Below are 23,253 nucleotides of genomic sequence, written 5' to 3'. Positions count from 1 at the left end.
AGCTGGTGTTACTTAAGGAGGCATTAGCCCACTGCTCCACCAAGGCTCTTTGATTTGATAATAAGGAATAGGGGTACTCCTTGACTGGGGACTTATTGCTTCCTGACAGGCCTTTCTGTAGGAGATGACCAGGCTGAGCCTGAGGGAGGGGTCAAACATGTCATCAGTCATGAGACCCTGCATGCCCACAAGAGATCTAAGTCCAGCTCACCTGGAATTCCTTTCTATTCTTAACTCCCATTAATTTCGTTTTGACTGTTAGTAGTTCAGATTCTTGTAGAGAGCTTAAACTTGCAATAAATCTTTACACTCATTTGAACTGCCTGAATTTCCTGATTTCCCCGGCTCTTGACACAATCTGGTTTTTATATTGTACATTGCTTAATCTTACATGATTTAATTAATTAGTAGGTTTTATAGGATCTAATGTATCCATTCTTTTTGTTGTAGTTGCCTGTCTGGTATTCCCCTATTCCATTAAAAGCTAGCGCTCCCCTAACGAGACTACTTTTTTGAATTATAAAAAATTATCCTGCCTTTATTATTTTTCAGGTAGTGAACGTACATAATATTATCTCCTACTATTCAACTGTCATTCCTGTATTATAGTTGTTATTATTATTGTTAGTGATTGTGCAAATCCTGTCTGTGTTTTTTGTCTTCCATGTGTAACAGGTGAGTATCAGCAGTGGAAAGCCTCTATTATGGAATAAAAAGTAAGTGGAGAGTCTTTATGGATACATTTTCCATTAGAGAAGCTTAGCCTCCAGGTATATGTCATTTTTAGTCTAAAAAACAAGACTTTTGTTTTTAATACCTTTGTGTGATTTCTTGACTTAAATCTGTGCACAGATACATTCTATAATTATGTATATTGCCTTTACAGTTGAAAGACAGGTGTTTTTTTTAGTAAAGAACATGATGCAAAATTCAGCTAAGAACAAACAACTCATTTTCAACTTATTACAGGTAGTCCTCGACTTACAACCACAATTGAGCCCAAAATTTCTGTTGTTAAGTGGGACATTTGTTAAGTGAGCTTTGCTCCATTTTATGATTTTTCTTGCCTCAGTTGTTAAGTGAATCATTGCAGCTGATAAGTTAGTAACTCAGTTGTTAAATGAATCCAGCTTCCCCACTGACTTTGCTTGTCAGAAGGTCACAAAAGTTGATGACATGGCCATGGGACCCAAAAGTGGTCATAAATATGAACCAGTTTCCAAGCCTCTGAATTTTGATCACATGATCATGGGAATGCTGCAAAGGTTGTAACTGTGAAAAATGGTCATAAGTCACTTTTTCCAATTTTGTCGTAACTTTGAATGATCACTAAATGAACTGTTGTAAGTCAAGGACTAGCTGTATTTACAAAAAGAATGAATGTCTTCCTAGTTTACACATGGTTTTAACACTATCTAGTCATGCAATGAAAAAAGTTCTGAACATCAGAATACTGCATTTTAATACTGTGCATTAAAAGCAAACAGCAGTCATAATAAATTGTTTGAAGCACGTAGCAGTCACTTTGGAATCATGTGAAAACTGCCCTTTAATCTTTGCTGTTTCTGCCAAAATGAGTGGGGCTAAGGGAAGAGAAGAAAAATACTTCAGAAAGAAATTAAAATAAGTTCCAGAATGTTGATTAGTTTAATAATGAGGTCATGATAGGGCATAGCATATTTCTGTCAGTAGTTCAAATTACCGTAGTTTCCGGCGTATAAGACAACTTTTTAACCCATGAAAATCTTCTCAAAAGTCAGGGGTCCTCTTATATGCCGGGTGCTGAAACTTTAGGGACAGGGCTGGCTGGAAAACCTGGAGCGGATCTTCCATTTAGTCTGCACAGGGAAAGCAGGACCAATTGGAGTAGAAGCTGCAGTCTGTGATTTTTTACAGGCTGGGGTCTGGGCTTCTTTCCTTCTAAAGTTGAAGAGCAGCTGTAGGCAGGTGGGGAATGCAAGAGCAACTTGAAAGGCAGGTGGGGAATGCGTAGCCAGAGCAGCAGCTTAGCTCTAAGGACACATTTGACTCAGGAACTGGGTGGGCTGGCTGGAAAACCTGGAGCGGATCTCCCATTTGGTCTTTTTTTTAAAAAATCCCATTTATATCCCGCCCTTCTCCGAAGACTCAGGGCAGCTTACAATTTAAAGCACAAATCAATGTGCTTAGCAATAGCCTTCATTCTATGTATATGCCTGCTTATTAGAACTTTCACCCCCCCCCCAAGCAGCATTATTACAAAGTCAGCTTATTGCTCCCAACAATCTGAGTCCTCATTTTACCTACCTCGGAAGGATGGAAGGCTGAGTCAACCTTGAGCCTGGTGGGATGAGAACCTGCACTAATTGCAGGCAGCTTAAGGCTGTAACTTAAGGCTCTGTGCAGGGAAAGCTTTAGAGTGAATTAGAAAAAGTGAAAAAGTGAATTAGGAAAATAGGAAACGGTTGCTGGAATTGGGTATGTGTAGTTTAACGAAGAGAAGGGTGAGGGGTGACATGATAGCAGTGATCCAATATCTCAGGGGCTGCCACAAAGAAGAGGGAGCCAAGCTATTCTCCAAAGCACCTGAAAGCAGGACAAGAAGCAATGGATGGAAACTAGTCAAGGAGAGAAGCAACCTAGAACTAAGGAGAAACTTCCTGACAGTTAGAACAATTAACCAGTGGAACAACCTGCCTCCAGAAGTGGTGAATGCTCCAACACTGGAAGTTTTTAAGAAGAGACTGGACAGCCATTTGTCTGAAATGGTATAGGGTTTCCTGCCTTAGCAGGGGGTTGGACTAGATGACCTCCAAGGTCCCTTCCTCCTCCTCCTTCTCCTCCTCCTCCTCCTCCTCCTCCTCCTCCTCCTCCTCCTCCTCCTTCTTCTTCTTCTTCTTCTTCATTATTATTATTATTATTATTATTATTATTATTATTATTATTATTGTCATAAGCATTTGAATTAAAATTACCATATTAAAATCAAATCTGATGTTTTTTAATTTTTATTTGGTGTGCGTTGGAAGAGGGGTAGTCTTATACGGCGAGTATAGCCCAAACCCTATAATTTAACAGGAAATGTAGGGGGTCGTCTGATACGCCCAGTCGTCTTATACACCGCAAAAATACGTTAAGAGGTTGAAACTGAGAAGACCTTTGAACACAGTTTGAAACTTAAATTTAAAACATCTGGGATTATTTATAAATATAAAACATCAGCAAGCAAAAGGTATGGAAACAATGGCACAAAAGAAAATCCAGAGAGATACAAATGCAGCAAGTAGGTACTAAAATAGAAATACATCCTGCATTACCCAGAACAATACTCTAATCAGGGGTGTCAAACTCAATTTCATTGAGGGCCGCATCAGCATTGCGGTTGCCCTCAGGGGGCCAGGTGGGTATGGCCAGGGTGGGCGTGGCCTACTGGGTGGGCATGGCTAGAGTGTGTATGGCCTACTGGGTGGGCGTGGCCAGCTCTACATCGTTCGCATCAAGGGTGCCTATGGGGACCTGGGCAGGAGTGGGACAGAACTGAGGGTCTCTGGCAGAAGGAGGGTCTCTGGGCCAGGGCCAAGGCAGTGGGGGCCGTTCCCTCACTGTTTCCAGGATGGCTTCGCGGGCCACATGAAACCACTGCGCGGGCCGGATCCGGCCCCCGGGCCTTGTGTTTGACATGTCTGCGCTATATGGACACATCCTCTGCAGTTCTGAAGAATTGTATTAATCTTCTTTCAATAAAAGAACTACAAGAATGGAAAACAAAAGCCCTGAAGGATTGCAGCAATGGTCTGCATCAGAATATATAGGTTACCTGATCAAAATCTTCAGTAGTATGAGAGATATTGTATATCCTTCTAAATTTATATTTATGCAAATAGTTAGCAAAAGAAAATGTCAGTAGAAGTTCTTCACCATAAAAAAATTACTAATTTCAAGTTTTGTTTTTTTTTAAAAAAGTTGCTGCCACAAATCCGATCATTTGTGGTTAAGCATGACATAATATTATTTGATCAGTCTGATCAAAGGAAAACATAAAGCTTCAATGCCCCAGGGGAGTGCTGGATTTTTATCTCAAAACTATCCTGGATATTATTAGTCATGTTGCTTCCTCAGAGTACAAAAAGAATATCAAATGAGACAACCCATTTGGCTTAACTGATGTTTAACAGTAGATTAAGAACTTGTTAGAATGAAAACAAGTCCAAACAAGCTGCAGATTGTAGATGTGTTATTTTGACTACGGAAGTGAAAATGTATTTACTAAGGTTTACCAAGGAAAGTAAAATACCCCTATATGACTTTTAAAGGAACTCCTTTCGTTATTGCATTTTAGATTAATAAATTAATCCCACCTACATGGATAATTTTCTTATCAATCCCTCATGTTCTGCATTAATTCCAAAATACAACATTCCTTACATTTCTTATGGGGAATTAAGTTCAGCAAATTCCATACACTCACCAGCTTCAGGATCTGGAGGAATTCTCCACATGTATAAATTGAAGTCATCAGATCCCGAGAGAATGTACTATTAGAAACCAAAATATTATAAGTTACGAGAAAAGGACAATTAAAATACATGCAAAATAATAATATAATTTAATTGCATAACATGGCTAATGCATGTTCTGTGCTTTGGTCAATTAGTATTATTAGGATTATGACAGATTAAATGCTGACAGTGTGAAGACTAGTTACCTACAAAAAGATTACAAATCTACTTATAAACATTGATTTAGAATTGCCAATGAAATAATGAGAACGCCTCCCTAAATATATTTATTCTATTTTGGGTATTCTTTACCATACTTTTACTTGTACAAGAACTTTTCATATGCCACAGGTTACATTTATAAAATTTTATTACCTCATTTATAAAAGAATTCCCAGAAAGATCTATAGCTCAGTGACAGAATAAATATTTTGTCTTAAAAAGATTCCTTGCTTGAGGGCAAGGCTAAGAACAGTGCCTATAATTTTCAAGTACAGTTAGATTGAGTACTGCGTTAGGTGGTCTAATGAACTGACAGGCCATGAAGTCTCTGAAAAACAACTTCCTGTTGTTTCTTGTATTACATCCAAATTACATAATGATATATATAATTTCCCAATTGCTGCAACCATTTTTTTTTACCAAAATAGGGTTATCACAATGTATTTTACAACCCATCATGACTATATTATAAAATGTAAGAGAGATCATATACAGCAGGATGACCCGATTCTGTAATAGTTTTGTTCCCTATGCCATCTGTCTGGTAAACTCGCAAGATTTGTTTTTCTTGCCATGCACATGTATGCATAACCCGAACTAGAATGTTGTTTCTCTGTGTCATATAATATATGTAGGTTTATGCATAATTCTGTATTTATTTATTTATTTTTGTCATATTTATATGTAGTGTATATCGGAGGTGGTGACCCTTTGAGAACCGAATGCAACGAAATTTCATTTTAATGTATGCTGATTAGTGTACATTCAAAGTGACAATAAAGTTATTATTCTATTCTATTTCAGAATTTCATGCTGTGTTACATAATAGCCAGAAGCACATTTCTCATGGGATATCAGTATTATAGTCAATAATGCTTAGACGTGGACTTGACATATCCTTCATGTTTTCATCCGTATTGGTAAAATTACTATTGGCCCAGGCCAATAAAACAAAAAAAAATATGACTGTCTCTGCAATGGTGAAGCCTTACTTAAAATACAAGCAATTCTAAGTAAGCAATTCTTTTGCTGGCATGTCTGCTCAGCAGCATTGGAGACTGACTTCTGTTTTCAACATTTTGAAATATTTAGTGTTTACAAGCTATAACTGGCACAAACAAATTTTGCATATTTTTGAATAACTTATAAATCTTACAAAATACAATAATAGTACTGGTGTCATAAAACCAATGAAGTCTGTTGTTTAAAAATATTAGGATGTCTTTAATTTTTATGCAGAGCTTTCCCCTAAATTCTCTCATTTAGTACATTCTCTGAATAAAAAGTTATCAGGTCCTTAATACCCATAATTTCCTTAAACTAAATTACTGGTCTACTTAAAAGAAAAAAGAAAAGAAAAGAAAAGCACAATTGCACTTACAGATGAAAAACTTGCAAACATTGCAGAACTATGAAACTGCTAGCATACTAGATATTTATTGCTTCAACGGAAGATTAAATAGTATTAAACAGTAGCTTAATATAGAGTTATAGTACTTTATTCCATATGCTATTCTTCTCTGGAAAAAAATAGTTTTTACTCCAGACCTTGTCAAAATTTAAAGCCAAGGCTGTCTCCACTTTTATTAGATTTATTAAACATACTGATTATTCTCTTTGAAGTAGAACTTTAGATTTTCTTGTAAGAGGAATATTGTTAGAAGTATTAGAAAAACTATGTAAATGGTATATTGGATAAACAGTAAATGGTATATTGGATAAGTAACTTTGGAGAAATGCTACCAAGATATTTTTTGTAATAATGTCCAGAATTTGGTAGCAGAGAATGAACTATAGCTAGACCAGAGATTCTCAGCTTTGGTAATTTTAAAACATCTGGACTTCAGCTCCCAGAATTCACCAGCCAGCATGCCAGCTAGAGAATTTTGAGAGTTGAAGTTTACATATCTGTAAGTTGCTAATGTTGAGAAACACTGACTTGAGTGAGAAGGTACACTGAAGGTACACTGAAGGTACACTCTTTCCAAAAGTTTTACAAACATGCCACTAATTGTAGTATAACAGAAATTAATGTCTCCCAAGGGTATTCAAATCCAGGCAAATTCTCAAGGGAGAGATAGCACTTGGAATTGTGCCTGAAGAAAAATGAGTAGGAAGAGAAGCTGATAAAACAAACAAATTACATGCTATCTACAACCAATAGTCACTCTTCTAGTTGTACCTTTTTGGAACAACCAAAGTTCAAAAGTATGCCCATTTTAGCAATGTCAGATAAGTAATCGTTTTTTCTGCTACCCTGTGTAAAGTTGTGAATTCAAGCACTGGACTGATTAAAAGTTGTTTCTGAGCAAAATTCTTAAGCAATCGTTCTTCATAAATGATTAGCTGGGAAAAAACAACAACAGGCTGTGGGTGGAGGGAAGAAATGGCTTCCAGACGACCAGCTGCTGATTCAGAAGTTTGCCTTAGATGGAAGAAATTCCCAGGCGTGGTTAATAACTGCGGCATGAAACATCAATCTCAGAACAATAAACATGTCTCAAATGTTTAGAATTAGCCATCCTACGGCAGTTGCATGGGATATCTTACGGCTCCCTCCCACCTCTGTCCCCAAAGTAACTTCATACTAGCATCTTATGCAAGGTAGAATATGGGGAGTAGTAGAGTAGTATGACCTTATAACTGGTAGAATATGGGGAGTAGTACAGTAGTATGACCTTATAACAGTGTTTTTCTACGTTTTATCTGCTTGAGGAAAAATTCAGCCTCCTGTCATTTTCCCATTTCCTTCATTTTTATGGAATGTAGAATAGAACTATGCTCCTCACTTCAAGCACCAAAAAAATAATAATTCCATTTTTCTGTGGCCACGTTTTTCCTGATTTCTTTTTCTGTGAAAGTTAGCCCAGAATGGAGAATTTTCTGCAGGATTCCAAGGTAACTAAAGGCTGCCATACTAAAGTCAAAACTATTAACAGAGTTCTTGAGAAGAAAGGCAAAAAGTAAAAATGTTGAAATACATTTAATTATAAAAGTTAATCAAACGTTCTATGGACAACTACCTTTCTTCTATTCCCCCCCCCAAAAAAAATTCCTATTCATGTTAGCTCTTTCTTAATGAAAGATCCCACTGTTTTTCAATCACTTTTAAAATAAAGTTTATGGGGATTGTTGGTATTGAGAGAGAGAGAGAGAGAGATAGAATCCCAAATGTCCTAATGCCATCCTTTCCTCCAAAACTGAAAAATGTATAAATAAACTTCACTGGACATGTCATGCTAAACCAGAATTATAGCAATTTGTAATTTGCTATGAGCTTTTGCATTTAGTCTATTTTTAGCCATCTTCATTCTTACTAGCAACACCAGCAGCTAAACTAAAAATCAGAAGTTTGCTGTGCCATATAAAACATCAGGAATGTCTTTGTTTTCCATAGGCAATCCAGGAGTTGCAACAAACTCAATCGTGCCATTCCGGCTAGTAAAATAAGGACAATAATTCTAATTTCTGTTCAGTATAGCTGCTCACATTAAGAATTCAGGATTTACCAAAGTCCTGGACTCTATTTGATATTTGATCAGCGATAAGCCTCTCTACATTGAGAGGCAAAGTACGTACCTTCAACAATACATTCTTGTGTGATCAATTTCTCTATTTCCTTAAAACAAAAGGTATTTGTATATCACTAAATTAAAGATAATACAATTAAACCTTTTCAGTATCAAATTCAAAATAAATTTCAGTATATTAACCTTGATTAAACTGCAGAGATAGATCTTCCATTCACAGAAAGAAAGTCAATCTATATAAAAATCTGAGCTAGATCAATAAGAAAAGTATTTTTTTTAGGACACTAGAATTGATTTAGAAGCCTTTTCTTCTCCTGGACTTTGATAGGCAGGGAGAAGAATGGATATTACAAATGTTAAGAAGGCCAACTGTGCACCAAGCTGACTGAGTGGCCTGAATGAGGTAATTAACAGATTTAGACTCTGCATTCAGAAGTTATGCTAAAAAAAATAATAGAAGCAACATACTAAGTAAGTCAGGAATTAGGTAAATCTGCATCCAAAACAAGAACCATTTTTAGCATCCTATTTAAGAGTTCTTGATTGTCCAGTTACAAGAAAATAGAAAGTTCAGATCTTGTGACCTTGTCAGCTGGACAGCAAAGGATAGATTAAACAAGGCAACAAATGAACACGTGGCACCTTTAAAATATGGGACTTCTGCTTGAAGAATGTGTGTATCAGAGCTACAGTACATCCAAGACTGACAGCTAAGTTAAATGAAAGCTAAAAGCAAAGTAAAATAGTGGCTTAAATCAAGTTAGCTATTCTGTTCTGACCTCTGTTTAGATTTCCGTGTACAGTAGTTTTATAAACAGTGAAGTTTTTTAGTATTTTTTTAACCACTGAAGTACAGGCTGCCATCTCTATTATTAAGTACCCTTAAATCTTTGCAATTTCTACCTCAACCAAATCAATAATGAGCGAAGTGTCCTCAATATGATCATTTGCATGGACTTGCAATAACCTTGCAATAGCCAGTTTTCCTTTTAATCAGTGTCTCAGTTTTACTTCATATATTTATTGATATATTTAAATGATAAGAATAATATTTTCATTATTTTTCCCCTTCCTCTAAAGAATCTGGGCTAACAATATTCGCACTTAACAATTTCTAAATAAAAATTTTTAAAAAATAAGTAATGTCCTAGGATCCTTAGGAAACTGCTTCAACCTTATAAAGTTCATCAATATTAGAATTAATAACATATCCAAATCCATACATTATTATACATAACTGTTCCATTACAGGCATTACATTTTTCCATTAAATAAAATATTAATTGTAGATTACTAATCTCTTTCCAATATCTACTAATAGCCCATTGTTGCCCTCTACTGTCAACACAGAGAAATTTTGGCATTTTTCAATAAAATACTAATATAGCAGGAAATGGGAGAACCACATATACATACAGACACCCTGACTAAATCTTAATTAGGCACAACATAAGTTTTTGTGATTATTTTTAAGTATCAAAGTGATAGGGCATGTTCTTTTAGGATCCCTATGGAGAATGAATGTAGAAACAGCTAAAATGGCTTTTCAGCATGTAGCACACATCAGAAATGCAGGAATTTCTACTGGGAATGCTACCAATGACTGCTGCATTCCTGAAGTTCTCCTGTACCAGAATAAAGTCAACAAAGGGGATTGGGTGGTGATGTAATGTCTGAGATATGCCCCAAGTCTAATAAGCAAAACAAAACTACCCAGTCATATATGGCATATATTAACCCTTGCTTGAAAAAGTCACCCACCAGACTTTGTGACCAGGGACTTACAGACAGATAGGGTATGGCACTCCTGAATATCACTACTTTTTGCAGCATAGTTCAAGTAGAACTGAAACTTACTTTCCATATTATTATTATTTTTCCTACCTTTATTATCTTTAGAAATAACTCATGGCAGCGAACATATCCAACACACCTTCCTCCTCCTAATTTTCCCACAACAACAACCCTGTGTGAGTTTTTGTGTCTACATCCCACAAATGCTTATAATTTGATCTTTCTATCATTCACTATATACGTTTAGAGGTACCAATTTTATCATACACACACACACATCATTAATTACTATTTAACTTATGTGGAGGACTAACCACGATATCATTTAGCATGCTGTGAGAACTATGTCACTAAAAATTATTTATATTGATCTAGATTTGTTGTTTTACACACAAGGAAATCTTACAGTGTTCTACACTATATTCTCAAGCAGTCTTAAAACATCTTAAAATGCCTCTCTGTATAACTCATGGATTTTAGGAATTAATGCTCCTTACCTGATCACGATCTCCTGCAAAACAGCAGCTTTTCATGGTACAAGAATTAAAATAACCCTGGTTGTCAAACTGGAAGACAGGCAGCCGGGAATGGATGTCATAAAGGACTGGTGGCAACCGACGCCTGAGAGCAAGCAGCTGCGTTCCATTGCTGTTAAATCTCACACTCATGGCACTCTGAAGTGACAGATTCCCACCATAACGGAGCAAGGAACTAGGAAAAAAGGGACAAAAATGAATTAAAATGAGCTGCCACAAGTCAACTGTCGCCAAAGTGGTCTCTGTTATCATTAGCATTAGTGTTCAAGGATTTATTTATTTATTTAATTTATTTATTTAGATTTATATACCGCCCTTTCCCGAAGGACTCAGGGCGGTTTACAGGATATTTAAAAGAAAATCAATACAAAAGCTAAAAACAATTTTAAAAGATTACATCATTCCCTGAGAAAAAATAAAAACCCCAGTTAAAGTTAAAAAATTCTCAGCCTGGGCCAGAGAGCTCGAAGAGCCAGGTCTTCAGGTCTCGGCGGAATGAACGGAGGTCAGGGGCAGTCCGCGGGCAGCTGGTTCTAAAGGGCAGGCGCGCCCACTGAGAAGGCCCTCCCCCTGGGTGTTACTCGCCGGCAATCTTTAACCGGCGGCACCCTGAGAAGACCCTCTCTGTGGGAGCGCACTGGACGAAGGGAGCTTGATGCTGGCAGCAGGTGTTCCCTCAGATATCCTGGACCCTCACCATTTAGGGCTTTATAGGTCATCACCAGCACCTTGAATCTCAACCGAAGGGCAACCGGAAGCCAATGCAGCTTGCGGAGTAGAGGTGTTACATGGGAGTATCGGGAAACCCCCATCACAACTCGTGCGGCCGCATTCTGCACCAGCTGAAGACTCCGGGTGGTCCTCAACGGCAGCCCCATGTAGAGAGCATTGCAGTAGTCTAAACGGGAGGTCACGAGCGCATGAGTGACTGTGCGTAGGGCATCTCGGTCCAGATAGGGTCACAACTGGCACACCAGGCGAACCTGGGCAAAAGCCCCCCTGGTCACAGCTCCTATGTGATCTTTAAAATTGAGCCGTGAATCCAGGAGGACACCCAAGTTGCGAGCCCTATCAACGGGGGTAACACCTCACCCCCCCATCGTTAGAGATGGAATAATCTGGTTGACCCAAGATGCCGGTATGCACAGCCACTCAGTCTTGGCAGGATTGAAACGAAGCCTGTTTCTCCCCATCCAGACACGGACCACTTCCAGGCAACGGGACATCACGGCAAGGGCATCGCTGGGTTGGTTTGGGGTGGAGAAAAAAAGTTGGGTATCATCAGCATACTGATGATACCCCACCCCGAAACCACGAATGATCTCGCCCAGCGGCTTCATATAGATGTTGAACAGGAGGGGTGAGAGAACTGACCCCTGAGGAACTCCACAAATGAGAGGCCTCGGGGCAGACCTCTGCTCTCCCGTCAACACCGACTGTGAGCGGCCCAGGAGACAGGAGGAGAACCACCGCAAAACAGTGCCTCCCAGTCCCAACCCCGAGACGCCGCAGTAGGATACCATGGTCGATGGTATCGAAAGCCGCTGAGAGATCTAATAGGACTAGGACAGAGGAACAACCCCTGTCCCGAGCCCGCCAGAGATCATTCACCAGCACGACCAATGCCATCTCCGTGCTGTGCCCAGGCCTGAAACCCGATTGGTACGGGTCCAGATAATCAGTTTCATCCAGGAACAGAGGAAGCTGATGCGCCACCACACTCTCAACAAGCTTCGCCAGAAAGCGAAGGTTGGAGACCGGACGATAGTTATTTAAAACAGCTGGGTCCAGGGCAGGCTTCTTGAGGAGGGGTCTCACCACCGCCTCCTTCAGGGAGGCGGGGAAGACACCTTCCTTCAAGGAAGCAGTTATTACTGCCTGGAACCAGCCTAGTGTCTCCTCCCGAGCCGCATAAACCAGCCAGGAGGGGCACGGGTCCAACAAACAGGTGGTGGAGCTCAGCCTCCTCCTCATCCTGTCCACATCATCAGGAGAAACAGGATCGAACTCAGTCCAGATAACATGCTCAAGACCGTCCGATTCCTCCACATCAGACTCTGCCCAGTCAGAGTCCAAACCGGCCCGGATCTGAGTGATTTTGTCCATCAGATGATGACTAAACTCCTTGGCCCGCCCCTGCAAGGGATCCTCCCTCACCTCCTAGTTAAGAAAGGAGCGAGTCACCCTAAACAGGGCGGCTGGGCGATTATCTGCAGATGCGATGAGGGCAGCGAAGTAATTAGCCTTCGCCGTCCTCATCGCCGCAAGATAAGACCTTATAAAGATTCTTAACTGCAATCGGTCAGATTCGGATCGGGTGGATCTCCAAAAGCTCTCTAGATCCCGTCTCTGACGCTTCATCTCCCGGAGCTCCACAGAAAACCATGAAGCCCAACGGGATCTGCGCTGGGTCAGGGGTCGCAAGGGTACAACACAGTCGAGTGCCTCAGCGGCCGCCCTATCCCAGACATCAACCAAGGCATCAACTGGGCTGTGAGTGAGGGCGATGGGTATAGACCCAAGTGCCATGTGGAACCGTTTCGGGTCCATTAGGCGCCTGGGGCGGAACCACCTGGGTAGCATAACGGAAGACCAGCCGCAGGAGATAATGGTCGGACCATGACAGGGGAACAATGACCGGTGAACCCCCTCCCAGATCATCCAACCACTGTCTGGACAGGAACACCAGATCGAGAGTGTGACCCCCCCAAATGAGTTGGGCCCTGAATTACTTGGGTCAGGCCCATGGCTGTCATGGAAGCCATGAACTCCCGAGCTAACTCCGACGACCCTCCCAGTGAAGGCAGGTTGAAGTCACCCAGCACCATAAGCCTGGGGAACTCCACCGCCAACCCTGAGAGGGTGTCGAGCAGCTCGGGCAGGGTTGTTGCCACACAGCTGGGCACCAGGTATGTGAGCAACAAACCCATCTGAACCCGAGGGCCCCATCTCAGGAGGAGGGTCTCACTCCTGCCAGTCTGGAGAATGGTGGTCTCCCACGGACATAAAGTCTCCCTGATAACCACCGCCACCCCTCCGCCCCTACCCTGAGCCCGTGCCCAGTGTAGCACACGGAAACCTGGGGGCATAACTCGGTCAGAGGGACCCCTCCCTACGAGCCTACCCAAGTTTCCGTAACGGAGAGTGGCAGAGTGTCTGAATGTGCTATTTTGTAACAACATCATAATAATTTGGATACTGTAGCCAGATATCCCTCAGATATCCAAGGTATTTGAATTAGAATTACTTTTGCAAAAACATTTGGAACACATTTCAAGTGAGCGGTATATATTTTGCAACCTTATTGCAGTTAAGTCTAACGGCATAGAAGTCAAAGGGAGGAGGGTGATTTTAACCAATTTATTTTACTGACTGCTAAGCTGGGGTTGCGGATTCTGGCTACAGTGCAGAAAATAAGCACCGATTTAACCTGGGTTCCCTTCCAGTAAAAAACAGATAATGTTTAGATCTAAGTCTAAGAGATCACTTCCATGCATGTTTCTTCAAAGGTAATCAGTGTTGAATAAGGCACTCTCACAAAGAAATCAATTTAAGATTTTTGCCTTAAATGTAATAACATTTTAAAAACTTAAAGTCTTAAAATGTAAGATTTTAGACAGAAAAAGTAAATCTTTAGGAATAAGATAATTTGTTTGCTAAATTTATGTGCTGCCTTTGTTTTGGTGCATATCATATTTATCACATTCTGTTTAACTGAAAAAAAATCTAGTTTTGGGCCAAAGGCTGCATGAATACAGTATATGAAATCTTCTAAGATGTTTATGTCATAAAGTTCTTCATATTAAAATGCACAGTGGCTGAGTGTCAGAGCAGAATAAAAAAAGCTCAAATCCAATATCTGTTAGCATTGTGCTGTTCTCAATAAAAACATAAATCAACATTAGTTGATTGTTTATTTCACTGGTTGCTTCATTAATTTATTTATTTATTTTTTATTTTAATTCCATTTATATCCCGCCCTTCTCCGAAGACTCAGGGCGGCTTACAAGCTTAGCAGTAGCCTTCATTCTATGTATATGCCTGCTTGTTAGGGTTTTTTCACACACACCCCAAGCGGCATTATTACAAAGTCAGCTTAATTGCCCCCAACAATCTGGGTCCTCATTATTTCTCCCTGGATAATCTACTGAAATCTTGCAACTATACTACTGAGCTGCTTCATGTACCTATTAAAGTTGTCTCTGGGCAGGAAGTAATTTCTTTGTGGAAATGGGGAAACACACACAAACACATTTATAGTGTGTCCTGCTACACAGGTATAAAGAAGATACCCTCAGGTTATTGCTATACAAAAACTGGAGGAAGATACAGTTGGGTTGCTATTGTTACATAAAGCAATCTATTATACAAATTTAAGCCTCTTAAAGCCTTTTGGAAAGCAGAAAGGATAGGCCTTAAAAAGTCATTGGGCAATCAGGCAGTAAATTAAAAAAAGTGAAACAATATAACTTTAAATGCAAGAATAAGTTTCTTATTTCAAAGTAGTTTTTACCAATAGCTTGTGGAAACAAATGACAATTCTTGCATTCAAGAATCAATGGCTTCATTTCCAAGATAAAAGATAAAAGGTTATCTTCTTTTGGCAAGTGGCATCATCTGAATTGCTTATTGGAAGCTCACAAAAACAAAAACAAAACACTACTAACAAAGGGCAAAGAGATTGGGGCATGAAATATCTTCAGTTGCTTTTATTATGTTATTCAGTCTGGATATCTTGGTAAGTCACAATCGTAGCTAAATTAGCTGCATGCTAGCCAATGGATATAGGAAATGATAATCTTTGGGTGGAAAGAAGGACAAAGAATATCTAGTGCTAAAGACTATGAACATAAAAGTTATTATATATAATGAAAAAACCTGCCATTATTACAAATTGTGATATTTTTATTACTGCAACAAGAATGTATATAGCAGGGGTGTCAAACTCAATTTCATTGAGGGCCGCATCAGCATTGTGGTGCCCTCAGGAGGCCGGGTGGGTGTGGCCTGGGTGGGCGTGGCCTACTGGGTGGGCATGGCTAAAGTGCGTATGGCCTACTGGGTGGACGTGGCCAGCTCTACATCGTTGGCATCAAGGGTGCCTATGGGGGCCTGGGCAGGAGTGGGACAGATCTGAGGGTCTCTGGCAGGAGGAGGGTCTCTGGGCCAGGGCCAAGGCAGTGGGGGGGCCGTTCCCTCACTGTTTCCAGGATGGCTTCGTGGGCCGCATGAAACCACTTCGTGGGCCGGATGTGGCCCCTGGGCCTTGTGTTTGACATGTCTGGTATATAGCAATACAACTAATGAGCAAAAAAGTAATTCTTGGCCAAGCTGAGAAAATCCAAAAGTTATAGCATCATATCCTATCATGTAGCAATATCTCCATTAAGTCCAACTAAACAATTTCTCCAAACACCTAGTTTTAATGTAAAATAAAAGTGAGAAAAGCGAGATGGATATTGCAAGGTAATTAACAGAGGCAACTTTATGGAAAGTTACAGTGCAATGATATGTTATTATATATTGTGTGATTATTGTATGTGCCATCAAGTTAATGTTGACTCAGTGACTACATGGGTCTTCTGCATGAATAAGCGTATATATTCTATAATATTTATTTTCCATTCCTAACGAAATGAATTAAAGCCAGTGGTGGGATTCAGCCGGTTTGCATCACTTCAGCAGAACCGGTAGCTAACTGTTTGTTGCCCAACCTCAGAATGGACTTCTGGAAGCAGCATCCACACAGAGAACTGGTTGTTCACATATTTGAATCCCACCACTGATTAAAGCTACATTGTCTGTAAACACATATTCCTCAGTGATTAGTAATTATAATTTTTTTAAATAAAATTATAAAAAAATCATCTTTAGGGGATGATTTCCTGGAGTCTTTCAAAAAGTCACATGATGGCTGGAATCCAATCTTATCTCAAAAACCATTGTCAAGATAGCTGAAACACAAAAAGTCATAAGGTGATGTAAACACTCTAGCAATTCTGAAGGGTAACAGCCAGTATCTTCTAGCAAACAAGACTCACAGTACACTTTAAAGACTACCTTTATCATATAACCACAGGATATTCAGACAACATTTTTTTTGTCAGTGGCTGAAAAATCCCATAATTGCTTTATCTATCTTCTGAGAGAAATCATACTGAAGCTGAGATATGGTCAACTATGATAATAGTTTCCTATATTCTCAGAAAACAGCATCATGTTAAATTTGTATCTCAAAGGTAGAGAGGCCAGAGCCCAAATGTATTTATGTGGGTCAAGATTTTAAGGAATAAACTGAATATCTTAACAAAAGTATCCTTTTTCTCTCTTAACTTTCCATTCCCCCCAGTCCTAACGGTAAGTGCTCAATGGGTAAGGAGTTGAACCACTGCAGAACAGTGCCTTGAATCTCCATTCCTTGAAGGTATCCAGAAGAAATTTGGATTAGGAGGTGCATACCACCCCTAGTCAGATTTCATATGGGAGAGTGACGATTTATAAAAAATCCATGGGCAGTTCTGAACCCTCACTGGAGAGGGTCTGGATAATCTACTTCTTCTAGCACGCTTCACAATTCTACCCATAGTCTCAATAACTTTCTTTAAGACATAGGGCAATAGTTGCCAAAGACAGTCAGACCTAGGAAGACCCTATTTCAAGACTGTTGGCATCAATCCCTCCAAGAGAGAAATGTTAACTACCTCCAAAATCTAGGAGAATTAAAGATTATAGGGCCAAGAATGGGCATGATTGAGTTCACATACTATTTGAGACAGCTTAGAGAGACTTTATCAATTTCTTCAAAATCTGCAGGCTAAAAAAGAATCCCAGATAACATAGCAAGACATTGCCTCATTCACCACAACAGACTTTGCCCAGGAAGATACAATTTTATACTATAGTACTTATAATAGTAAATGCAAATACAAGCTGCCCAATACTGACCTGCAGTAAAAACATGCACAAATATGCAACTAAATTGTATGGTTCCATACAATTAACCACTTGCAATTATTTACTCAGCATTTTTTCAACACTATCTTGACAGTTTAGCAATAGTGGAGAAGGAGGAAATGAGTCTATATGTTTTTAGTTAAAACTAATAATTTTGACCATTCTCAATTGACATAAGAGGGAAGAGGCTTTCAGAGGCCCAATTTAAGTACAACCATATATACACTTGAAGCAAGACTTAACCACAATTTTATTTGACGTATATATCCAAGCAAGTCCAGGATAAGATAAGAATTTATTTAAAGTTACAATCACTATCAGCACCCCACTTTTACTATATATTAAGGCAAAGGAGGTACCAGAAAGAAAGGAATGTGGTTATGCATGCACACATATGCTAAGACAGTCTTCAATGCAGCTGCACAAGCCATTTAAATGATACAAATGCTAGGACAATTTGAAGAGATATGGTTTATTCATCCTACTCTGCATTGTGAAACACGTGTTTTAAGTAACATGTTTCACCAATATGAAATGACAGAACGCTTAGTGATATCTTCTTCATTTGCAGCATTCAAAACTAACGTAGGATGTACTTCTAGCAAGCTCTAAGTATTGTAGGCGATTCTGCTAGATAGTCTATAGGTCATTCTGTTGTTTGTTATCAAATGAATTGAAAGACATATGAAATACACAATGAATCAATTAAGCTTCATGTGAAGTAATAACTGGAGCAGGAACAACCAATCATATAACAGCATTTTTAATATACAGTGTAAAGATGATTTATAGAAAATAATATAAATAGCCTATTGTATCCATATTGTTAGAGGTTAGAAGTGCACTAAAGGAAATTAAGTAATCAAGTAATAGAATCCATTCTTGAAACTCTGAAAACCCAATATAGATTGAGCAGAAGCCAGGTATTTTCATTTCAAACTGAAAAGTTTGCTTAAATATTCTGGATAAAGAGATGCAATTTATCAGTATCCAAGCAGAATGCTCACTACAGGCTTTTTCTATATATTATATGATATACAGAAAAATTTTTACCAAGGAAAATTTAAAGATAAATCAAATTCTTATCAGATTACAAGTTCCACTTTGATTTCTCTTTCCAATTTCTTTAAACATTGCCTAAGAAAGCATGTTAATCTTTACCTTTGAGGTTTTCGAATATCCCATAGCCCAACACCTTCTTTTGAGTTGGCAGTGGCCAGTAATCTGGGCTCCACTGGATTGAACATCACGCTATGAAAGGCAGAAGGATAATTTGCCAAGCAAAAGGGCTCTGTGAAAAAAAATTAAAATACAGCTGAAAAGATGGAACATTTTCAATTAAAATATTTCTAGATAAACTTTGTTTATATTTGGCAATCATTTGTAGAATTAGTTTTAAGCCATCCTGGCAGAGGTTTCATATTAGAATTTAAATTATCTTCCTGTAAGTCCCACAAAAATGATAGAACAGTAATCTCTACTGAAATATGTATTATCTCTTCATTAATGCCTACCAAAAAATACAAATAGAGTCTTAATCTTAATCTTAATCTTGAAAGTGACCAATAGCAACAAATAATTTAGATCGGTCTCTTCTGCATTTTCAAGTTATTTTAACCTAAATTCTGAAAAGTATGTGTTCACTTGCATATACAAAATAATGCTCCAATCTGCAAGATATTTTGCAAAGTTGTTAAAGGAGCTTCACTGATGTTATTATTAGTTGGGTAATGAAACATCTGCAAGCAAGCAACCAAGCTCAGAGGGCACCAGGGACTCTACAAAAGCTTCACTTACCATCTAATTAAAATTGGATTATTGTATCAAACTGTGGCACTGAAATGAGTTTAATAAAAGTTGAAATGGATTTTCAACTTTTTATATTATAACTTTAATAAGTTTATAAACTGCTATTCACAACAATAGTGGTTGCCCTATCAACATCTTAAAATATGGTTGCTATTGGCAGATATCAAGATCTCATGTTCTGTGGCAATATTTATATTTTTCATCTTATTTTTCCATTTCATTGTATTCATTCAATTCTCCTCACTATTATCAAAGTCCTTTCTCCCAGGTATCTCTAATGGATGTCAGCTCTATAATGCTTCTTGATAAATTAACTTTTAAAGTCTTTTACATTTGCTTTTATTGTGAATACAGCTTTATATGCTTTCAGTTTACTGTGGTTTGCATTCTATTCCATTATGGTTTAACATTAATGTGAGTCAGATCATAATGGCTTGTTCCTCAGATCTTGCTTAAAAATTCTTGAGAAACAGAATTATATGGGAAGTAGGCCACATGCTAGTATCCAGATGACAAAGACAAGTCTATAATAGCTTCAGTAATTAAACATTACATTTTTAGCTAAGAGCTAAACACTTCATGCAATAGTTGACAAAGTAGAAATCCCAATGTGGTTCCTAAATCACCCTGACTAGGTTCACACAAAAAAGTAATTTGATAAGAAATAAACCACATTTTGTCTTAGTGCCACACTGAACTTTGTCTTATATTCTCTGTTGCCCCCTTTTTATTTCCATAATCTGGTCTTAAGGATAAAAAACTTCATCTTCAGGGGTGAAGTGGGTGGAAAGACAATCCCTGCTATTAAAACACTCTTTTGGAAAAGCTTTTTGGCATCCATTCTTACTGCTTGGTAACATTTTATTTCCCAGATGTTTACATTTTCAACTGAAATACATTTTATGCCGCAAAGAGATATACTCTTTTTTCTTCCTCTTCCTCCTTCTCTTCCTTTGCCTCCTTAAGTAACACCAGCTGCCTGCAATTAGTGCAGGTTCGCATCCCACCAGGCTCAAGGTTGACTCAGCCTTCCATCCTTTCGAGGTAGGTAAAATGAGGACCCAGATTGTTGGGGGCAATTAAGCTGACTTTGTAATAATGCCACTTGGGGTGTGTGTGTGAAAGCCCTAACAAGCAGGCATATACATAGAATGAAGGCTACTGCTAAGCTTGTAAGCCGCCCTGAGTCTTTGGAGAAGGGCGGGATATAAATGTAATAAAAATAAATAAATAAATTTGTTTTTATTACTCCTGATGACTATAAGGAGAACTCCATGTAGTTTTCTAAGCAGCATTTGTCATTGCCTTCTTCCTAATGCTGAGACTGTGTAAGTGGCCAGAGGTCACCCAGCTGGTTTTCCTGTCTAGGCAGGACTAGAACTCAGGTTCCCAGGTTTCTAGTCCAGAGCCAACCATTAGATCAAACTGGCTCTACTATGTAAATACATGAAATTGAAGAACAGCATAAAAAATTAAGTACTACAAAACATGAGGTAGTTCATCTTATTTCATTACTATTTAAAGCTACAGATTCCAAGTTTCTGAAGCCACAGGAGAAAAATACTGCCCACTCCAAGTGAACAAACATTTTAAAGAAAATTGAAATACATGCAATTCTTTCCTTATCAAACTAAAGTTTTCTGTTTTAACAGAAAAAGCAGATGTGATCCTCACCTCCCTGAGAAGACTCTCTGATATCCCAAATGAGAACTCGACCATCATCAGATGAGCTTGCAAAAACATTATCATCAACTGGACTCACGGACAGTCCATAGACTGCATCTTCATGGGCAAACACATCCAGAGTTTCACCACTGAAACATACACCAGCATCATCAGCTTCTTATCTTTTACAGTGTGCTACAAAATTTATTTCCAAACATTTAAAGTCCATTATCCCATACATATCCTTAGAAGCAACAGTATATAGAAAAAGTATCTACAAATATGTTAATGTAATGTGATTCTATATAAACTAGGACACTCATATTTGGACTGCAAAATTCTAAATCACTAATAGAAGTTTCTGTATCTGTTGCTGTCATCAAATGGCTTTCCAGGTTTTTGCAAGCCTTATTCATTAGGAGTAAGTATGCAATGGAGTAAGCATCTTGATCTTAATGCAAAGTAGACAGGAAGACAGATATCATATCACTCATCTTTAAATTCAGAGAAGTTTCAAACTGCTTGCATAGTTGTACTCTTAGTAGAGCCGCATATATGCTTGAAGCACATGGATTAACATGCTTGTAACGGTGACCTTGAGAATGTTACATTAACTAACAATGCAATCCTACATGCCACTTCTTGAAAGTTAGTCTTACTGAAGATGGGGTGGTGGTGGTGTTTTATTTCTGAATAGATTATTGCATTGAAATCTGTGGGATAATGGAATATTCCAATCATGTAAATATTTTAGATCATCAGATATGACTACAATGTCCTACAACTTGGGCCCACCGATATCTCAGTGTTTCTCCTTCTTTCCATCCAGATAAAGAGTATTTCGACATTGGAAAAAATGCATTTACCTTTGGACATCATGAAGCAAAACCTGCTCATCATTACCTATAAACAGAAATAAAATTTGTCATTTAGTAACATAAGTGAGAAGGATTGTGGAAAAGGAAAAGGTAAAATGGTCTGGGAACACAAGAAAGATATTAGCTTTTAAATTTTATTGTGGACCAAATATTCATGACAATGACTCCTACTTATTGGCTTGCTTTTGAAGTATAAATAACAATTTGTTGTGGAGCAGCAGTAAAAGAACTTGTCTATGGAGATTCTCAATCATCCTGGTCATGGTTGTCTGAGAGGTGATTTTCAAAAGGCAACTTCTTAAGAAAGTCCAGGTGCTTTTGAAAAGCACCTTTGTGACCATAAAACAAGTTGTTCACTATAAGTCCATTCTATCTTTAAAGGCACCAGGAAGTTAAGTGTGGAGAAGTTGTACAGAAAAAAGCCTACCATCCCATTGTTTGCTTTAGAAACATTATCACATCGCACATCACAGGAATATACAAGATTTGGAATCCTTTTTGTTACTGAATACCTGTATCCTCAAGAAGGGCAAACTTTTGGCAATTGGGAAATGATTTGAATGGCCTTGCATAAGTACGACAGGGATCAGTAACTACACTGGGTGGAATGACATTTCAAAATGTCTGGAGCATGATACAACATGAGTGCAGTTTTGAGGAATTTATGGTCTTTTGTTTTAAATGATGCCAAGCCTATTTTAGGTTTACATTACAGTTTCCATAGGTTTTTCTCTCTCAAAATGGTGTGAAACCAGACTTCTGTGCATCACTGAAGTAATGCTCAACTTCTGGGATCCTCCAGGAGCAACAGAAATAGTGCAGGACACAGAATGCTTTTCCATCTGATGATCAGAAAAAAGTACAGATAGCCCCCGACATACGACCACAATTGAGCCCAAAATTTCTGTTGCTAAGCAAGACAGTTATTAAGTGAGCTTTGCCCCATTTTATTACCTTTCTTACCACAGCTGTTAAGCAAATTACTGCAATTGTTAAATTAGTAATATGGTTATTAAGTGGATCTGGCTTCCTCATTGACTTTGCTTGTCAGATCATAAGAGGTGATCAGTTGACCCGGGACACTACAACCATCATAAATATGAGCTAGTGGCCAAGTGGCCAAATTTTGATCACATGACCACTGGGATGCTGCAACGATTGTGTGAAAAATGGTCATAAGTCACTTTTTCCAGTGCTGTGGTTAACTTCAAAAGGTCACTAAAGAAATGGGTGCAAATAAAGGACTCTTTTTTTTCCTTCCTACTATATGCTAAAGATAGCTCAGCTTAGGAAGAGGATAATATTGCTTATTTTTAAAAATACTTTGGTGCATTTTTTTCCTGTGTATATGTATAACCTGCAAGATTATAGAGCAGGTCAGGGGACA

General features: G+C 38.6%; 1 protein-coding gene across 2 annotated transcripts in view; it reads right to left on the bottom strand.

Moving 5' to 3' along the window:
• The window catches only part of DCAF5 (DDB1 and CUL4 associated factor 5), a 42,898-nt gene that overhangs the window by 8,834 nt on the left and 10,811 nt on the right, over positions 1–23,253 (bottom strand). For both annotated transcript variants that reach the window (XM_083357096.1, XM_083357097.1), the window contains 5 exons: positions 21,855–21,891; positions 20,998–21,137; positions 18,676–18,805; positions 10,522–10,735; positions 4,448–4,514 (listed from right to left, as the gene is read on the bottom strand). In XM_083357096.1, coding sequence (XP_083213222.1) covers positions 4,448–4,514; positions 10,522–10,735; positions 18,676–18,805; positions 20,998–21,137; positions 21,855–21,891 — 588 coding nt within the window. The remainder of the gene's footprint in view (positions 1–4,447; positions 4,515–10,521; positions 10,736–18,675; positions 18,806–20,997; positions 21,138–21,854; positions 21,892–23,253) is intronic.

This window comes from Vipera ursinii (genome assembly GCF_947247035.1).
Source record: "Vipera ursinii genome assembly, chromosome: 1".
In the NCBI taxonomy this organism is placed as follows: Eukaryota; Metazoa; Chordata; class Lepidosauria; order Squamata; family Viperidae; genus Vipera; species Vipera ursinii.
Note: the sequence above shows the minus strand (reverse complement) of the source record. Positions and strands in the feature narration are given on the sequence as shown.